Consider the following 21,179-nt stretch of genomic DNA (forward strand, 5'->3'; position numbering starts at 1 on the left):
AAAAGCCGATGGAGCAGACGTAGTCGTCGAAGGTCTCGTTCCACACATGCGATGCTTGCTTGAGACCGTAGATCGCCTTCACCAGCTCCAGGCAGTCGAAGTCATCATCAAGTTCGACACCTTCTGGCACCATGCAGAACACCACCTCCTTCATTATGCCATACAGGAATGCTGTGACCACGTTCAGCTGGTCCAGGGGCCAGCCGAGGTACACGCACATACTTCACCACGGGCGAAAACGTTTTCGTGTAGTCAATGCCATACTTCTGCTTGAAGCCTTTCGCCACAAGGCGTGCCTTGTACTTCTCGATTGATCCATCCGCTTTGCGTTTGATCTTGAACACCCACTTCGTACTGATGGCCCGTTGACCGTTCGGTAACTTGGCAGCTCGAAACACACCGCGAAGGCGCATTGACTTAAGTTCGGCACGGATGGCCTAGCCCCAATGCACTTGATCAGGCCCGTTCACCGCTTCTTGGGACGTTGGCGGCTCAGCTAAATCACCAGCTTCCACTGCGTTGACACATGCTCGCCAAAATACAGGCGGAGCTGCGTCATTGTCGTCTTGATCCTCGACCACTTTTTCTTCTTCATCGGCCACATCACAGCCATTTCGCACACCTGATCGGCGCTTTGTTTGACGCTCAAACGAGGTTTCTGGGGCTCTAGCTTCTTTCAAACCGGCAGCCTGCTGTGCAGCGCGCGATTTTGTAGTCATGCCGTGAGCGTTGCTTGTGCGGCACTTGCGTTTCCTCGCCTGCTTGAATTCCGTTGGGCACGCAGTTTTGGTATTGTTGATGCTGAGAGCGTCGAGGTCGAGATCAGAGTCTGCGTCGTCGTCGCTTGGACTAGCCGTCGAAAACCCAAAGTTTGATTCGTCGAAATTGACATCACGACTGATCACCACCTGCCCCGCCTCGATGTCATAAACTCGATACGCCTTTGACACTTCTTCATTACCCATGAACAACCCTTCTCGAGCCTTGGGATCCCACTTAAGTCTCTTTTCCCTCGGAGTTAGGACGTTCGTCCGACAACCAAACACACGCATGTGCTTCACACTTGGCTTGGACTTGTACACGATCTCAAATGGAGTCTTGTTTTCGATCTTAGGCGGTTCTTAGTGTAGATAGCGGCCATCGCCGCTTCGCCCCAGAAACACTTCTCCAACTTGGCATGGTGCAACATGCTGTGACCAATCGTGACGATAGTCCTGATAGCTCGTTCTGCAGTGCCGTTCGTCTGGTGCGCATACGGAACCGCGGTCGGCTGTTCGATGTCTCGATCTTCGTAGAGCACCTTGAGTGCGTTTGTCGCGAACTCACGAGCTCCGTCATGGCGTACGAACTTGACCTGCTTGCCGAATTGCGTCTGTACCTTCGTGATATAGCTCTTGAGGCATTCTTCAGCGTCCGACTTAGCTCGTAAGCAGAAACCCTTCATGCATCCACTGGCTTCGTCAACGATGAGCAGCAAGTACTTGCTCCCACCGAACGATTCTTCTTCCATGGGGCCGCAGATGTCGAAATGAAGCAACTCGAACGTGTCGTAGCTGCGTTTGTCGCGGTTACTGGGGAACGGCTTCTGCACCATTTTCCCTTGCTGACACCCACGGCAGACACTTTCCCCACTTGACTTCAAAGGTGCCTTGGTATCCTTGATCATGCCGTTGTTCGCAGTAGTAGAGCCTTATTTGTCGGATCTATAATAAACGGTTTTTCGTCTGATCCGTTTCCGACGACTAATCTTCCGTCACAGTCGTAGCTCCAACCGAACGCAAATGCTTGCATCATTTGCTCGGAGCCATTGAAGGCATGAGCGTAAATCCAGGCCGTCAGTTCCTTGAGACGATCTTGATTCTCCAAATAGGCTCTAAAATAGTGGTTTACAAAGTTTTGCACTGTAGAGAGGGAAGGCATGTCGTCTAGCGGTGTGCTGAACTTGCGTGACAGTGCAATGTGGATACGCATCGGTCGTAGGTGCTGACCGGCCTTCTCACGGCAGAAACGTTTCTGCGTCCGCGTTTGCTTTTTTGTTTTGCAGCCTCAGCTGTAGTCAAATGCTCGCCAAACTCGTAGATGCACGCAACATTTGTATCGCTGCATGTCGCCACCTTGCCCCGCCACGAGCATTTCACCGAGACGGCCTCGCCGGCCTCAGCACACGCTTCACACGCGTACGCCAATAGTCTGTACCGCATTTTATGCTCAGAGCCGTAGCACATAGTGCACGCTATGATGTTGCTCTTAGTGATGTCGAAGGCCTTCAAGCCGTCGAGCACCACATCCACGTCAGTTTCGCTGACGTTCAGGGCCGCGTTTCGCCAAGGGATAAGCCTCGGCATCTCTCCTCGGGCGGAACGTCGAGAATAGCGTCTTTTTCGTAGATTTACAAAATCAGCCGGTGCGACAAGTTAAGCTTAGAGGTCCTGGTTGGCTAAAATAAAAAATATTTTCAGCTGCATCAGGGTCTTTGTGATTGGGTAAAATTAAGGTAGTGTGCACTGAATGACGACCTCACGGCAAACAACGTGATTGGATAGCTTAGTTGCTGGCTTCCCTGTTTGTGCACCGACACAGAAAATAAACAATTGATACGATTTGTCGTGTGCTGACAGAGCACTTTGGGGTGGTGACCCACCTGCCCCCTTGAAAAACAAATATGAGACCACCCAAAACAAAATGATACTTACGAATCTAAGTACGAATCGCGATTTGCACTCAAGAAGTTGTGGTCGCTCAAAAATATTATCTCCATTTATGGGCCCGCGAAATGACGATACATTTAGGAGTGTTGTGAGCTCAATATTTTTTCAATTTAAAAAATTTAAGTGTTATTTAAAAGCTCTTGTTAAAAGCAATTGGGTAAGGGTATTTTTACAGCTTTTTTCGATGGGTTTACAATAAATGTCTCAGTTTCGGTCAAGTGCGAAGCATAATTGGCCAACTTTATCTCTACAACTCTAAATGGTTCGTAAGTATCATTTTGTTTGACGCAGTCATATGCAGACACATGTATCGAGCACTTTAACAAGTCATCCTGAAGGCCTAATTGTGACAACGTGGTTTCTCGCGTAGCCGAGCACCAGCGTTCCGTTTCTTCGCACCCTTCTTCGTAGCGGAGCCTGGAGGTAAGTCCTGGCGTCGACCATCAGGTTTCGATATGGTCCGGCATGTCCACCACCATTCTCCCTCAGACTGCCACACCTGATACAGCGCCACGATAGCAATAAAGGATAGCACGTTCAACAGCACGCCGAACGCCAGCTCTGACGACGACACGAACTGCCACCACGATTTCACAGCAGTCACCATAAAGCTGATACAAGACTTCGACATGTCGGACGAGCATCCTTCGATGCCACACGCCGTAGGTGCCTCGTGCAGCACGCGGCCGACGCTACGAACGTTACCCGAGTCAACATCTCCATCGAAGTCGGCGAAAATTGTGATCCCGAACACGGACGCACACACAGCCAGACTAGCCGTTGACAGGGTGGACGTCACAGCACGCCGCTTGCCCGGTCGCGTCATAGTCAGGTCCGTGTCTTCAGTCTGTAGATCGCCATCCACCTCCATCTTCTGGCCGCTTTCCATCATATTGAGAGCTACGCAGCTCTGCTCCACTGGTGGAGGCAACGACGCGAATGCTGCAGTCATCTGGTGGCTGCTTGAGGATGATGTGGGCTCCTGCATAAAGCTCGTCACCAGCGAGCGCAGAAACGTGTTCTGGTCCAGCAGCGACTTGTTCTCAGCGCGTAGACCAACTATGATGGTCTGCAACTCCTGCTCTTTTTTCTTGAGCTCCGTAACCTCTGTTGCCAGTGTCGTCAGCTGTGCTTTGCGTCTCAGGCGGCTCTTGTTAGCGCTCTCGCGATTTTTCATCTGGCGGATCTCGCGTTTTGATTTCTTGGCGTTGGGGTCGAAGTCGGCTGCAGGACTAGCATGAGTAACAGGACCTGAGGAAGTACTGGGCGTTGTTGGGACTGGCAGCACCTGTGGGAACGGCCGCTTCAGGTTGGTATTGAGTGTTGGCTGGAAGTAGGCCACTGGCATGGCGTAAGGTAGTCCGCCCGGGAACGTTGTAGAAGTTGGCAGTGGCAACAGCGTAGTGGGTAGCGAGGGTTCGGCTGAATGCGTCGTCGCGTTGACACTGCTTTTAGTGCTGCTAGTCCTGGGCGCTAACAGCTTTTGTTCGCTGGGAAGTGGCGAGTGGGCCGCCGTCGAAAATCCCAGCAGCGTCGATATTCTCGCAGCAGGTGACGAGGCAGCGTCCATTTCAGGGTGTTGTTTCTGTTGTTCGACGGAAGCTGGCGGCGGTATGGACATCTCAGTGTCTGTGCTGCCACCGTCAGTGCTCATTGGACTGGTCGGCTGCTGGCTGTTGTTTCGATTGCTGTTGCTGTTCTGGCCCAAAACGCTATCCGATACTGGAACTATCGGCTGAGTCTGCTGCAGGTGCGTCTGGTTCATAACCAGCTCGGCGGACGTCGGCAGCACGCTATCTGGGTCAAAGTCCAACAGCGGAAACGCGAAGGTGTCCGTCTCGTGGAATAGAAAATCGTCCATGAGCAGGTCCGCGTCCTCCGATCGGTCATCGCGCGCGACCGAAGCCATGCTAGCTACGTCGACAGTGGAAGAAGCTGGAATGCACGGCAAAGAGGAGTCTAAAACGATTGACGGGTTTTGAGTTGGCGAACGCTTATTGGCCGAAATCGGGCTACATGTATTTCGGAGAACGCGTGACCGGCACCACACGAAACATTACCGGTAAGTAAAATGCCAATTAGGGCCGGTGGGCCGGATTCGGTTAGCGAATAGGCAATTCGGAATTTCAGGCTTAGCTATTTCATTGGCCACTAATAAGGTACTACAGTATCATATAAGAGATTACTTAGCAGCCCATAGCGGCCCTTAATTGGCACGGCCGGCACATTTTATGCGCTGTCCTACTGAACGCATCATAAGTGGTGTAAACCAATTCAATAACCAGGGAAATATACAATTGTGTCAGCTTTTGATTGGTGTCAAGACCATATTTTACTTTGGCGCCCATGTTTTCTAAAAGGGTTAGGTGGCCAAATCATGGAGTTTTGTCATGTATCGCTAGGTTTTGTCCATGATTCTAAAAAATAAATTACGAGGAGCGTGAAATTTATGCTGAATATGTTTGTGATATGGCGTGACATGGGCAACCATATTCACAGTAGGGTGTGAAAATTGAAGAATGAGTGCGCTTTGGCTTTGTCGGACATTTCTCAACAACTGTATTGCATGGCCAAACTACCCTTTGTAATGAGAGATTTTGCTGTACTCATGTCAAAGCATGGTGAGCTCATGGAAACATGGAAATATGTATGGTTTTGGACTTAGAAACTGTGTCTACTTAGCTAGCTTCTTTTTGCCTTTGCTTTCGTCGCTGAACTCCATGATGGTACGCAGGATATCCCATCGACGGCGTAACAATTCATTGGCCGTGTAATTGCTGCCTGCTCCCTTCCAGAACCGGCACAAGAAGTACAAACAGATGAATACCCCGCAGTTATTACTGTTTTTTGGATGGGGCTATGCACGGCCGTGATGCTAAAAGCCTTCGACAGACTTTTCTTCACGATCTCATCTGCCAGCTCTGCAAGCACGTTGTGGTTAGCGCGCTTGTCCATGCTATCGTAGCAGCACACAGTCTGCGTATATCCATCCACCACGAGGCAAGTCCAGTGAGTTCTGTTAATATTCAGCGGCAAGAAAACTCGTCCCGAACTGGCTGCGGAGATCAAGCTCAGTGTCGTGGGTGGAATACGCATTCCTTTCTTGGGGGTCTTTGGCACCGGTGTTTTCATGGGCGGCAGCAAAATAGCTGTGTTGTTGCTTTAGACGCCTTCTACCGTCTTTCCGTAAGCGGTGATCATATTGTCGCTATACCAATAGTCGACACGGGCACAATAGAGATGAGACCATTCAATATCCACACCTTCTCCAAAGCCAGGAAGGCGTTCGTTCGGCCAAGCATCAAGCATTCGCTTAGCTACTCCAGCGGTTTCATCGTAACAAATCAGGTGGTCTGCGATACTCATAAGCCATGAATAGCATTTCATACCCTTCTCACTTGCATGACGGAGACTCCAGATATACTACATAGCCAGCAGTTGTTGGTGTGTAAAGTCTTCAATGGAATCAACAGTGAGCATCCAGCACTCAGCAGTTGTATCCACAGGTGTACACAAACCGATAGCTTCACCGAAACATCTTTTACACTCGATCAAACGTAGCCCCTCACAAACCATACCTTCCGGTAGTCGATATGGAATGACACTTGGCTCCGGAACGCGCCATATCACCGATAATTGTTTGGGGTTGGATCGGAGGTGGCGTACCTCAAACGTACTTAAAAATGAGGACATATCACCTAACGGGGGCTCACACGACTTGATAAATGCTGCAACTTTAACCACATCATCACCTCTCAAGGCCCCTCTCAGTTTTGAACCTTGGTTATACTCCTTCCGTGACTGCCTCCGATAAGCTGCATCAGCTGCTCTATCCGTTCGTGGTCGTCCAACTCGAGTTCTAGGCTTGAATGGCTTCATACTTACTGTCTTTTGTTTGCATTTCTCTGTTTGTTTGGCCTCTGTTGTAGCCGTTTCATCTGCTACAAAATTCCACGTGTACAGTTTCATCTTTTTCTTCAACATCATCAGAAGTAGCATGTGCATCGATTTGCGTAGGAGCTATTTCTTCATCAGATTCTTTTGAATGGTCTGACGTTTTCATCATGGTATCTCCAAGTCGTAAGCGGCCCCGCCATTTTTCCAAGTCATCAAGTGCAGCCGCAAACTTGTGGTCCGGTGGGTCTGATAGCTCAGTAGTTAATCGGCTGAGCGCACTCTAAGTCGCCTTGAACTTATCACGCTCAGTCATGCGCTTCTTACGAAGCCCGTCAGCTCGAGCCGATGATATACGCAACGGTACGTCCACGGAAGCTATTTCTTTATCCAAAGATCCCACGCGCAACCATCTGATCAACGAAATCATAGACCAAAAACATGGTAACAAAACATGGTCGAATCGTGTTAACATGAAAGCGAAACATGGTCAGTACCTAAAAACATGCTCAAAACATGGCCAACATTTACACTGTACCTAACAGGAATGGATGAATATGGGATCGTAAGCAGGTGAGTGACGTGCTTGCGGTAGATCATCTCATGTCGGGAAGGCAGCTTCATCGTCGACGAAAATTCACAGGTGCACATCCAGTTGTACTTGTCGACGCGATAGTTGTGACCGTCCCGGATAAAATTGACGTAGAGATCCTCGTCGGCGATGTTGTACATCTTAGCAGACTCAGGTTCCACTGCAAATTTGTACTCCGGCTCAAACACATCTGCTAACCACTCACTCATCATCCCGAGAAAGTGATTCATCACATCCTCATACGTCAGGTCGCGACGGGTTCCGGGTATGACTACTCGAGCTGCATACGCGTCCTCTTTCCGACGCTGGTAGCGTATTGTGGCCTCGAAGCACTCGCGCATGGACATAGAGCTATCCAAGTCGGCTTTTAGCTTCCCGAAAAAACTTTCCAACCTGTTGTTGGTGTTGTTTCGGAAGTGTGGCAAATTCATGCGGTAAACTGTAACCCACATATCCTTGCAAGCAGCCCAATTCTTGTCAAAGTAGCTCCACAGAGAGAAGCGCTCATCCCGACATGCAAGGTGTTTAAGTTCGGCTGCGTGCTGCTCAAATTCATCATCAGACTTCGAATACACCATGTTCGAAACGCAGTGATCCATTTGTTTAAGAATCCCACTCGGGTACTTGTCGTATTTCTTGTCATTACGAACTGCGCCACGTAGCCACTTCAGTACATGAAACTGGCACAAAAGAATCCGTGCGTCTGGAAACTTGGTGCGTAGCACTCCAATTTCAGTAAGGTCTTTGTCCACAATTATGACCTGCGTACGCTTCCAATCGTTTGCTAACTGGAATTGTTCAACAGCCTTCGTCATGGGCCAATCTGCGTTTCTCTCAAGTACAGAATGCTGAACAGCCTGGCCGTGGCCAAAAAAAATTGATCCATCACCATCAGTGTACACAGCTGATAGGTATATCTGATTGCCATGACAAAACACAACGAAGCGGTGTACTCGTAAGATTTTAAATCACACAAAAGCATGGCCAAAACATAACGAAACATGACATAGTTTTAGACGCACCGGTTCGTCTTGTGAGTGCAGTCTACGAGCAGTATCTCTGGAAAACGCTTGTACAGCTTACGCAGATGCTGCGAGCTAATAGTCACAACGGCGGTATGCCCATGAGTATCCTCGTCAACAGCCGACACGTTTCCTGCAGACTCGAGCTCGAAACTAACCAAAAGTTCTGTCACGAGGTCTTCATCGCTTAGACTACCACCTAAGCAATAGAATAGTGAGTAAACACTCAAAACCAAATAGGGGGTCTGTCGTACCGGACTTTTTTATTCGAGCAATGAGGTTGTGCACATCCTTTAATTAGACGTAATGAGGCGTTCGTTCACGAATGTAATCGTAGATTCTGCTCGCCTTGCTGCCGCTTGCCACCATTAGCTCTGTAACGTGTCTTGGCCCCCCTGCACGACGGGGTTGGTCGCCCAGTGCTGATGGTGCCCAAGATCCAAATGGCCGACGATGAGCAACTCTGTTCACCGCGCCGGCGTGTGATCCACTGATTGCACACCTACTTTATTACTACCCGTTTACAACCCAAATACAGATAGCGTCCTCTACGAAATGAACTCGAACCCGCCGCAGTTCAGTAAGTTTCCAGCGTCGCCCACTTAGTCACTTCGGCTCATCACGCACTTCAGACGCCGCCCTACTACGCAACCGTCAGCAGACTTGGGAGCGTTCCCCCTGTCTGTACTCCTCGCCGACTGTCCTTGGTTCTCGTCCACCGAGGCGCTACCCGTTCGTCCGTCCGTCCGTTTGCGCACTACTACTCGCTCCACTGAGCTCGAGCAGCACACCGTCCAATCCATATCCGTGGCTCGCAGTCTCCAATGCGAAGCCGTACGCGTCTTAGGCCGTCAATCGCCGAGTGAGATCGCCACCACCAATTTCAAAGGAAGGCCGACAACGCCAATTCCAAACTGCTGCCGCCGCCGCTAATCTCAAAGTGCCGACACCACTAATCTCCTAGTGATGCCTACACCGCTAATTCTAAACTGTTGCCGTCTCTGGCCTTCTCTCATCCGGGTGCTCGCCGTATCTTTCGAATTCGGATACGGGAGGCACGTACCTACCGTCCTTCAATACCGTCAGCAGCCAGATGCCACACTTCGTCAGTACCGTCTGTTCCTGGCAGCTTCTGCGCTCTGCCTGATCACCGTTTCGTCTCCCGCCCATCCTATCCTACTCGTCAAACGAGTCACCGTACTCGTCACGTCCGCTCCATCGTACACGTCCGCATCATCGTTCACGTCGGCATCATCATTCGCCGTGAACGAGCCGTCATACTCGGTCGCGTCACCGAACTCGTCCGTATCACAATACGTAACCGCCTTACCGTACTCGTCCGTATCATACTTGTTACACGACTTCCCCAACCGTAGGGTTTTCCACGACCCTACCGTCTTGATAGAGACGTTCGTATTCATATGCAGAGTGTGGTGTAGTGATTTCTCCGTAGTTGCGGATTATCCCCCGTCGACAAAGACGTGACACCGCCCAAGATGTTCAAGCGACGAACCCTCGGTCAGGTGATGTACGGGGACGCCAAGGTGCAAGGGACTCGACGGCGTCACTCCCAAGCTTTCACGAGTATTGAATACGGCCATATGTCACTGAATCCAGGCTGTCCTTATTATTAATAATGGACTGGGCCGGATTCGCATTCAGCGGACCATCTACGGTACAAACCCTCAGTGGCGGTTGTGATGAGTTCGCGGAAGACTCAGCGACCTTTGGAAGGCACGTTCACCGTCTGGGACAGGGCGCGGACCGTTAAAGATACTCATGCGACGGTGCAGACGACGCTTGGCGTGCAAGAAGATCCATAACGGATCATTGTTCACTTGATATTTGTATACTTGATTAGGACTTCTTATTAGGAATAGACCCGAAAGGGTAAGCTTAAATACAGAACAGAATTTCCACTCAAGCACACAGAGCGACGTCCGGCTTCAAGGTAAGCGTCTGGTCAAGCTTGTTTGAGTGTGTTATGCCTGTCGGTGAACTCGAAGCTCTGTAGCGAGGGCTCATCCGGCAAGGCCAAGAGACTTTGTGTATTGGCCGATTATTATCGGGAGGTTTTACGTGACGGCTTATTGTTGCCTATTTGCACGACTGGGAGTGCTTGAATTGCCTCCTTTTTATTCTCCCAGCCGAGTGTTGAACACTCGGTGATCTCGTAAAAGGCTCACCCGTGCCAGGTACCCTTCCGCTGTTGGGACCACGAGGATTCAAAACACCTGCTAGCTTTGCTCGTGCTAGTAGCGTGTTCTTATTTTTACTGGTTGGTCTATATAAGTAGTTTACAAGGTCCAGTTGGTCCCGGTGCAAGGGCAGAACTGGGGTCTTCAGGTCCGCCCGAACGATCGAGTGCTATCCTAGTAGACGTATTGTTGTGGGAACGTCCTAACTACATTTGTAGCTAGAGTTCACGTGGGAATTCCAACACCACAACTGGTGCCGCGACCCGGGAACAGATTGTGACCATTGTGAACTGTTTGTATGGCCTTCCACTTTATGAGCTACCACGAGAAGAAGAACAAGAAAAAGACAAGAAACATGGCGAAAGGACAACCGACGGTACCAGTTACGCCTGCCAAGTCTGGCGGGGCTCGCAACGAGAGTTCAAGCACGGCTGCGCGCTTTGCAGCCGCCACCGAGCTTTCAGTGAGCTTCGACGACGAAGCGGACATCGTTCCTGACGCCCACGATTATGAAGATTACGAAGACAAGACGCCGGCTCCAGAGCCAGGCGCAGCGACGCCGGAGACGGCCACACTATCATCGGGGCTGAGCGGGGCGACCAGGTCTCTTTCGAGGAGCCTCGCCGACGAGCTCGATGATGTTGCGGGACCGGAACCCGCCTACGAAGATTATGACGATGGTACCGAAGGTTCTAAACCTTCGGTGGCGAGTGCAAAGCATTCAGCACTGCTGAAGGCACATCGCCCACCTGTCAACGGTGATACACCAGCCGCCAAGCGCGTTTTCGACCGCGTACAAGCGCTGATGCAGAATGATGAGTGGATGCAGCTGCTCAAGCCCATCCCCAAGAAAAAAGCCGACTGGCCTGCGCTTGCGCAGGAACTTCAATACCTAGTCAACTCGATTTCGACTAGCCAAGTTGCCGAGGATTCAGTTTCGCTACTGTTGTCGCTGGGCTTCGAGAACGAGACGTACCCATCGACGATGTCGCTCCAAGATTGGAGTCCACATGAAGCCGGAGCTGCTCTCCAGAAATGGAAGAAGAAGCTTCGGAAGGCGTTTGGCGCTGTTGGCATCAACGCCGGAAAGCAGCTGTGAGTTGACCGATGATTCAAGATGAAGATCCATCCACGATTCCACTGCCGCCGACACCCAACGACTCGTTCGTACTCCTCCGACCAAGCGTGGAGCTGAGCGTGGTGCCTTTGGCACTACCGAAGCTTCACCGTACTTTCAAGACTCGCACATGGTTACGCCATGTTCGGAGAGCCGTATGCAACGTATTTACGCTGGTAACGACGGTTCGTTCGGTCGCTGAGGCGGTGCGCGAGCTCCCAAAGGTGGTGCCGGACGTCGTCAAGTCGACAACGATGGTTCGTCCAGTGACGATGACATTTTGGTGCGTACATTCGACGAGGAAGATCCTCAAGTCGAGTTGATGCGTCAGATGAATGAGCTGGCGACGCTGAACGACGTGGACCCGACACCGAGGATTGAAATGGCGTCGCACCGACCATTGGATCGCATCACGTCGTTCTCAGGCTCTCGCAACAAGTGCGAGAACTGTATGCAGTGGCTCCGTGGGTTCGTCTATGAAATGACTGGAACCCACACAGATGCCGACAAATGGTGCATTCCATTTGAACTAAGTCTCCGGGACGGAGCCATTCATTGGTTCCGTCAACTTTCGAAGAAGACGAAGCGCAAGTGGAAGCTGTTGAGCGACGCGTTCATTCGCTACTACTGCTCGCAGTTCACTCAGACGGCACTGTCGCGTTACTACTCCGCCAAGCGGGAACATCTGTGCGACTACATAAACAGGCTGAATGGCTACCCTCGGACCGCCCGTCTACATTTCGAGAAGAGTGGTCGCGACGCGAAAGAACACGTACAGCAGTTCCTAGCAACATGCGATGATGACAAGCTGGCGGAGAGTCTCTACCACGCTCGAGTCGCCGACATTCACGAGCTCGAAGAGATCATCGAAGATGTTCTCAAGTGCAAGGAGAGAATGGCCAAGCGTGACAGTGAGTACCGATACTCCAAGAGCCGTGACGCGAGACGCGACGATGGGTACGCCCGCAACAATCGGCGTGATGACCGTCGCCGCGATGACAACCGAAACAAACCAAGAGTGACGCTCATTGAAGCCACGATGGACGACCTACTAGCTGAATTAGAAGGTCGTGAAGCTGCTCAAGGGGGCAACGAGTATTCAAACGAAGATCCTAACGCTTACGACGATGTCCAAGATGAGTACAACGACTTTCAGCCCGATAATACGGATGGAGATTTCTTATTGGATGAAAATGACCGATACCTCGCCGCTGCTAACGAAAACGAGCGCCGTGCAGCTGCTGAAGGCACCTACGCACGTTCAGACAACCGTCAACCGCGTGGAAACGCGCCTGATCGCGAGAATGGCTTCAATCAAGATCACCGAAGTGGTGACCGTGGGTTCAATCAGGACCAACGCAGTCGACGTGACTTCAACCGCGACAACCGACGCCCACAGTACGGACCATGCGCGGTGTGCGGTGGCATGAGGCACTCCGCCCACTACTGTAACAAGGGATGCAAGTTCTGCAAACAGCTCCACGATGCTGGACAATGTGAACTTTTCCGCAACTTCCAAGACCTTGCCAAATTCGTGCGCACTAAAGGCACGAAGGAGGAACCCCCGCCTGAGCTCAAGGCCGTCGTTCAAGAACGTCATTTAAACTAGGCAGCCCGCCAACTACAACTGGGTTGGTCCCTATCGGGCTGCCACAGTTAACCGAGCCTTCAATGGAAGCAGAGTGTGTCTTTGCTTTCATGGGGCAGAGTGAATGGCCTGATAAATACGTAACAAGTGTGAACGCGACGGAAAATGAAAAGGAGAGGAGTAGAATCCTCGGTGGAGGTGTCGGAGAGAGAGTGGAGTGTGCTGATGCTGATGAGGGCACCAGCGAGGGTTCGTTCGACTTGGTTTCGAGTGCAGCGCGAGACGAGCCCAAGGGTCACTCCAAGATGATGAAGTTGAACCCTGGCGAGAGACAGGGGTGGTGGTCGGCCAAGAAATTCGATCGACGGATCAGAATGAGAGCTCTGGTGCAAGGCGCTGTGAACGACCAGCGAACGAGGATCCTCCTCGACACAGGAGCGAACGTTAGTGTGATCACTGACGCCTTTGCCAAGAAGTTGCGACTCCGAGATGTACCCGATCACGGACGCCGCATTGACATTCAAGGTATTAACGAAGGCAAGGTGTCTACGACGCGGTGAGCGTGCGTCAAGATTACGCTTGGATGGGAGATGGTGTACGAGTTCGAGATGTGGGTAATGGCGCATAGTGCAGGCGTCGACGTGGTACTCGGGACCGACTTTATGATCCCTGCTGGGATCCGGTTGGACCTGTTTCACGGCGCAATTACCGCACGAAGTTCAAATCCCACTGATCAAGACCAAGAACATGATCGACAGCGAAGAGTACGGCTCCCCCGTTAACGCCGGGCCACCCGAGCGTCTGGACATTCAAGCGCACGAGCGGCGAGAATATCGACTAGCGAAGCGCCACGTCTGGCTGGAGGAACACGAGGTGACGGCTATGTGCGTCTGGAGTTCAAGAAATACCAAGACTGGCAAGTGTTGGCCTACGAAGGTTGCAGAGACCGCGAGCTCTTTCAGCGTGAATGTGAAATCTACGAACAATGGCTTGCAACTCAGCCTTCAGCAGTTGATCGATCGACTATTCAGAACCCAGTGGGGTGCTAGCACGACCTCTAGAGGACTCGGTAGTGGGTTCTAGTGATCGTCTGACGTGTGCAGAGCGCTGGGCACTGATCCTGGAGGAGCGTGAACGAGTGGAAGCCTGTCTGGCGTCTGGGGTGACAGCCGGGGATTCGGCCGACGGTCAGTCTTTCGAAGAACCTTTGGACACTTACACGACTACCCATGGCGGAGGCAATAATGCGAACGAAGCCTCGGTAGCGCGTACACACGAACTACTGAGGCCGGTAAACGTGGTACATACGCCAACGAGAGTTCGTTTCAAGTCTGGGGTGACAACGAAAGCGACAAGTAACAGCACTGAATTAGATGGAGTAAACATTTTTGACGAAGCTGTCCCGGCCTTGTGTGCAACCAAATCTGCGAACGAGACACCGGTGGTTGATCCAGAGGATGCAGACATCGCGCTGAAGGTGTTGAATACGGGACCGAGTGTTTATTGCAAGATTGGTGCGAATGCCGAACTGTCAAGACAGCGGCAGACCGAGGAGCTGAACAAAAGTCAACAACCCAATATGTCGGTGGCCCGCGCATTCAATATTGCGAACGACGACTCGGTAGATGGCCCAGAGATGGGAAACCAGGATGGGAAGGAGATGACCCAGTACCGACTGTTGAAACAAAGCGGATGCCAATGTTGAGTCAAGAGAAGAGTCCGTAGCGACTTTGGACGAAACGTACATCTCGGTTGCTCGAGTGTTAACGACTGAAGGAAATGAAGCAACGGAGAGGACGAGAAATGATTTCTACGAGCACCCAGTTAACAACATTGGCTTGGATGACTACGCGAAGGAGCTGGCATTCCTGCCGGACCTGACCGAAGAGATCAACACGACAATTGACTACACTGCGCCTAATGTTGCTGATCCTGAGTTGTCGACTGATCGCCGAGAACGTCTGGTCGCGATGCTGAAGAACCACGAGCAGATCCTGATTGCTAGTGGTAACGCACTACCGCCGCCAGCCTACGGCGTGGTATGCGATATCGACACACAGGGGCACGCTCCAATTAAACAGCGTGCCCGGCGCGTGCCGCTACGATTTCTCGGCAAGCTGTACGAGCTGCTGCGCACTCTGCTGCGAGCTGGACTGATCGTTTTTTCAGATAGTCCATGGGCGTCGCCGATCATGATTGTGATGAAAAAGAACGAATTGGACATCCGGCTCTGCATTGATTACAAGATGGTGAATGCTATCACCGCGATCATGGAGTATGCAATGCCGCTAGTCGACGACCTGTTAACAGATCTCGAGCGCTACCTATGGATCTGCTCGCTTGATGCAGCAAGCGGCTTCTGGGCGGTCATGATGACCTTGCGAGCACGAAAAGTGTCGGCGTTTGTATGCGCACTCGGACACTTCGAGTGGTTGCGCATGCCCTTTGGATTAAAGAACGCGCCGATGATCTACCAGCGTATGATTGACAACGCACTCTGGGGATTCGTTCAACCTAAAGGAGGTTGGTTTGATACTCGGAGAAGATGCGTTTAGCTGAAGAACAGGCCAAGGAACGTCGTGGGCCAAGCGCCGAGGGTTCGTTTCAAACGAAGTTCGCGGCAGACCGCGAAGCACCGGTAGAGACCGACCCTGTACTACAACTCGTCAACAGCCCCGTCGCTGACATGTTTACGAACGGGGAACCGGACAAATCATCGCTGGTACCTCTGTTTGGTCGACGGTCGTTTGTGGATGACATTTGCTTCGGTGGCGAGGATTTCGACAGCTGCCTGGCGACGCTGGACCGATTGCTGGCAAGATTTGCACAGTGTCGGATCAGCATTAGCTTCACCAAGAGCATCTTCTGCCAACCCAAGGTGGACTTTCTGTCGCAAAGATTTCGCCAGAAGGTATCAGAGCTGACCCCAAGAAGCTTGCGGCCATCACCGAGCTTTCGTTTCCAACGAGTAAGAAGGGCATGCAGTCGTTTCTTGGAGCGGTTAATTACTACAGTCGCTTCATCCAAGACTTCGCGGTCTACGGTGCGGCGCTGTACCAGCTCAAGGATGAAGACTTTGCCGTTGAAGGTGGCCTTTCTGTGGCACGTCATTCCTTCGAAAGATTGAAGACCAGTGTTTCACATTCACCCATCCTCCGGCACTTCGATCGGTCGAAAGCAGTTCACGTCATGTTCTTTGCGAATGAATGGGCGTTGAGCACTACGCTAATGCAAGAACATGAAGGCAAGTTACACCCCGTAAGGTTCCTCGGTCGGGTGCTCAAGGAGGCCGAGATGAACTACCATCCTGCTGAGAAGAAAGTTTTGGCGTTACTTCTGCTGTTGAAGATCTGTTACGTCCAGCTGGCAGGAAAGGCGCTACATGTCTATACACGATTTTCGACGTTAGAGTGGGTGCATAAGTCGAAGTCTCTCTTCGGACGCGCGGTCCAGTTCGCAGTGCTGCTATCGCAGTGGCACCTGAAGGTGCAGCGCGTGAAGGAGAAGGATGTCGCCTTCGCGCAGCTTCTGCAGTCAAGCATCACGAGCTTCGTCGACCTGGAAGACTCGCTCGCGCCGGTGGCACCTCCAAACAAGGGTTCTCCGACTATTCGAATGGACCCCGCGTTGCTGTACGCCAGGCTTCTCCGTAATTACAGCGGATTCGTCATGACTTTTGACGGATCAGCGAAGACAGAGAAGTACGGTGGCTACGGGAGTTGTTCATGGGTGCTGTGGAGTCTTCCTGAGTGGAAGATAGTGATTGCCGCAAACGCTTACCTCTCGGCCACCACGGTGAATGAGGCAGAGTACACAGGGATGATAAACGGTGTCAAGGCTCCTATTGCGTACGGTGCCGAGGATTTGGTCACCGTTGGTGACTCAAGGCTCGCGATTCAACAATCACTAGTTATGATCGCATGCAGAAAGGAAACACTGCTAGTGCTGCTGAATATTCACGAGGAACTCACGGCCAAGCTTCGATCAGTGAAATATCTTCACGCTGTACGGGAATACAGCGCAGCCGCGGATTCATTAGTCACTGAAGCGCTGGAATCGAAGGTCAGTCGTGTTATCTTGGCCGAAACTCGCAAGGCGAAACTGGCGTCGCTGAATCGTATCCAGGAAATGATCTACGAACCGGACGAAGACTCGGTAGATGTTTTGTCACGTGGGCAGAGCGTCAAGTACATGTACTGTCAGGCAGCGAGTCTTCAAAGTGGAAAACCTTCGAAAATTTCGTGGTTGATCGCAGCTCACCAAAGTACGATTTGGTAGTATGGCAGTGATGACTCGGCGACAGACGAAAGCCAAGAAACGCGTCAGGTTTGCAGATGAACACTCGGAGGAGGTCTCAAAAGCTCAAGAACAGCATGAAGAACGACGAGAGACGTCCACCGAAGATTCAATCGGTGAAGATTTGCCAGACCATCCTCACAAGACTGTACCAGCGGCATTTCCCGATGCGGATGACGTTGACCCGGTAGCGATACAGCGGGAACGACGCAGACGGATACTAGTGGCACAAGACGAGGAGCAGAAGTGGTTTAACATCAAGAAGGTGCTTCAGGGCCAAGCACAAGAGCTGAGTTACAAAGAAGCTCGAGATGCCTGGAAGTACGCTGACCGGTTCGTGTTGTCAGAAGACGGCGTGCTTCACTATCTTGGATTGAATCGTCGGTACAACCACGGTTGCCAAGAGGAGACCAAGCTGCGGCTTGTGGTACCACACGATGATTCAAGAGGTCTTGCAGAACTGTCACGACTCGCTGGAAGGAGGACATCAAGGTGTGGTGAGAACGTTCCATCGCGTTAAGTCCGATTATTATTGGATCGGCTTGTACGCTGACGTGGAGAAGCACGTGAAGTCATGTCCAGATTGCAGCTCGAGTAAAAGCCGTCCACAGCTTCGTGGATACTCGCCTGGCAACGTACTAGCCGAACGACCTTTCCAGATCGTCTCGATGGATTTTGTGATCCCACTACCGAAATCTCGCAGGGGCAACACGGCGTTGCTCCTATTTCAGTGCTCGTTCACGGGATTCGTTATTGCCAAGGCTATGTCAGATACGACTGCACTAAGTGTTGCCCAAGTGTTCGAAGAATGTGTGTACCGACGATTCGGAGCCCCATCATTAATAAGGCATGACCGCGACACGCTTCATGAGCGAGGTGTTCCAAGCGTTCGCAGAGATGATGCAGTCAAGATCACGGGCGACTTTGAGCTATCGGCCACAGGATAATGGACAACAGGAACGATCGGTGAAGTCAGTGATGGGTTCCGTACGGGTGTACGCGGAAGACCCTCTACAGCAAGATTGGGACGAAATTGCGGAGAAGCTAGTATTTGCTATTAATACTTCTCAAGACACTACGAGGAAGGAAACGCCGTTCTACCTCGCTCACGGTTGGGATGCTCAGTCAACGTTGAGGGCGATGTCGTCATCACTCAAACGAGGACTCGGCAAGCAGTCAGACGCACTGGCGTGGCGGCGTGAGATCAATCGACAAAATGAGGTCGCCCTCACTATGGCCAAAGATTATCAGGCTGTAGAAAAGGAGCGAAGGGCTAAAAAGCGTAATGATGCCCTGCGTCGACTGGAAAAGGCCGCTGTACCTCAACCAAGTGGAAACGAACACTCGGCGGACCCCCTAGAAGCTTCAGAAGAGATGTAAGATCCTGCAAGAGCCCCACCGAGATCTCTTTTTGAGATTGGGAGCCGGGCGTGGTTGTACATAGAAGGTCTCAAACCGGGCTTGACGAAGAAATTAGCTCACCGGTGGCATGGACCTTTTCGGATCAAGCGCAAGGTGGAAGCGTTTGCGTACGAGCTGGAACTGCCTGACCGAAGTGGGTATCGCTTCTACCCAGTAGTGCATGCGTCGAGACTCAAGGCTGTCAACGAGTTCAACAGTCGACCGAACACTCGGTTGGTACTAGACGCGACTAATGAAGCAAGACTCGACTTCGTTGAGGAGCTGTTGCCTGAGGACAGCTGGGAACCAGATCAAGTTGCCGGTGAATATGAAGTCGATGCCATCCTCGACGACAGAACCCCACTATCGACGAGCACGGAGCGTGCTGTACGCGAGTTCAAAGTCAAGTGGGTTGGCTATGAAGATCCAACTTGGGAACCAGCATCCAACTTGTCATGCGGTACGACTATTTGCGAGCCAAGAAGAGCAAGAATCGGCTGCAGATGGCGCAAGTGGCGGACGAAGACTAGCGTGACTGGATCACGTGTGAACTGTCCACAGGGCGATGCAGCCTGTGGTAACAGTCGAAAAACGTTACTGCAACAACAAATTATATGCATTTGAAGAACAACATAAACATGATTACGCTGTGGAAGTGGATTAAGAATAAGAAAACATGAATGCCGACCGGGGAGCGACCACTGACAACGAAGTCACGCGGGACACCTCAACAGTTAGCTGAGATGCTGGAGAACGTCGTGGAGCGTGCAGCGAGGATTCAAATCGATTCCAATTGCCTGGCCGCGGTGGCCAAGAGTGCCAGCGAAGTCGAGTCGCCACTCTCCTTCTCCTCTTCATCAGGAAGCTGAGCCTCGGCAGCTGGAGCTGCAGCCGGACCCTGCGAATCCTCGGTACCAGCTTCAACAGGAGCAGCAGCCAGAGCGGGACGTGGAGTACCCGGTGGCGAGTCAAACAACGAACGCCAGGTCGGAATAACTTCAGTAGAATCCAGAGACGGGTCTACGATCACGCTTCGGTACGCATTCACGAAACGCGTACCACGAGGATTGAAGATCTCCGGATTACGCTGGCACGGGAAGTACGTGGTGTTGTACGGGTGCTGATGCGGCGCATTCATCCATCCAGTACGCCAGGGCTGACGAGCGTCGAGAGCCGGAACTTCGGAAAGCTAGTCAGATGTCCGAGGTGCGAGCGACAAGTTTTCAATAGGGTACCACGGCTTCGACGGCTCCAAAAGCAGCTCGGGACGAATGAACGGCGCGCCGGAAGCACCAGAGGAAACCGAGTCACGACTCCACGCCATGTACTGCTCACGGTACTTGTTACGAAGACGATCAGCACGACGGTCGCGCTCGCTGAAGAGCTTCTTCAGCAGAGCTCTCAGTTCCTTCAAGCGCTCCTTGTCGTGGCCAACCTTTTTAGCTTCTTCAGCGAGACCTCGTTCAATACCAGCCAACGGAAGCCAGAGGAGACGCTCCCACAACGCGAACCCGAGGTCACCTTGCTTACCGCCGTCACCCCGAAGGTTCGCCCAGATCAGCTTGAGACGGGTCTCAATCGGAGCACGCTTTGAGATGGGGACGCTTGGATTGAAGCCGACGGTGTCGAAGAGACAGGCTTGAAGAGGATAGAGCTGCCGAAGTTGCTGGTACGGGTGATCAGGACGCGAGTAATTAAAGAACGCTTGGAGACCCTCCAGCGTTGTACGCACGGTCACCTCACCAGCTGGTTCGGGAAGAGTTAAGCTCAAGAGTCGCTCGAAACACTTCTTGGCGCCTGCGTCAGTAAACTCCATGTCCACGTACGGAAGAACCCACGGTGGCAAGGTGGACGAAGCCGGCACCGTAGGGCGACCACTAGACAACACTCGGTGAGGCAACGGCTCAACCGACGGTGCACCGCCACGACGCGGCACCGAAGTGTAGGTGGCCGTAATCATGCGCCCAGGTCCAGCATCGAGAGTCCAAATAGGCGGACGAGGAGACACCTGAACAGGAGGAGAAGATGCTGGTGCTGGGTGACTTGCCGGTGGCGAAGGAGGCGGACCGGCAACTATGAATGGAGAAGTCATCATCGGCGAAGGATTTGGCCGAGGTGGAGTCGGAGGACGAGCTGGGCCCAAGATTGCTCCAATTTCTCTCGGAATCTTCAATATCTTCGTCATCGAGTGTGCTTGAATGATCAGTAGGTGGCGGAACATCACCGCCACCACTGGGAGCATCAGGAGAATCATCCACTGAAGGTTCATTTTTATCCACGTCATCTCCACGATCGTCATCAGCATTTCCATCGTCATCAATCTCCATCGAAAAGTCGGGCGAAGACACGCTTGGTACGACAGC

General features: G+C 52.0%; 2 protein-coding genes across 2 annotated transcripts; both read right to left on the reverse strand.

Moving 5' to 3' along the window:
• Positions 1–3,048: 3,048 nt before the first annotated feature.
• Positions 3,049–4,632, reverse strand: PITG_13196 (uncharacterized protein; the record flags this gene model as incomplete). The annotated part of the gene is made up of 1 exon (XM_002899825.1): positions 3,049–4,632. The coding sequence occupies one exon, from the start codon at positions 4,615–4,617 to the stop codon at positions 3,049–3,051; it is 1,569 nt and encodes a 522-aa protein (XP_002899871.1).
• A 4,190-nt stretch (positions 4,633–8,822) lies between these two features.
• On the reverse strand, positions 8,823–9,637 carry PITG_13198 (uncharacterized protein; the record flags this gene model as incomplete). The annotated part of the gene is made up of 3 exons (XM_002899826.1): positions 8,823–8,856; positions 8,947–9,058; positions 9,418–9,637. The coding sequence occupies 3 exons, from the start codon at positions 9,635–9,637 to the stop codon at positions 8,823–8,825; spliced, it is 366 nt and encodes a 121-aa protein (XP_002899872.1).
• Between the last annotated feature and the right edge of the window lie 11,542 nt (positions 9,638–21,179).

The sequence above is a fragment of the Phytophthora infestans genome, genomic scaffold (genome assembly GCF_000142945.1).
Source record: "Phytophthora infestans T30-4 supercont1.28 genomic scaffold, whole genome shotgun sequence".
Classification (NCBI taxonomy): Eukaryota; Oomycota; class Peronosporomycetes; order Peronosporales; family Peronosporaceae; genus Phytophthora; species Phytophthora infestans.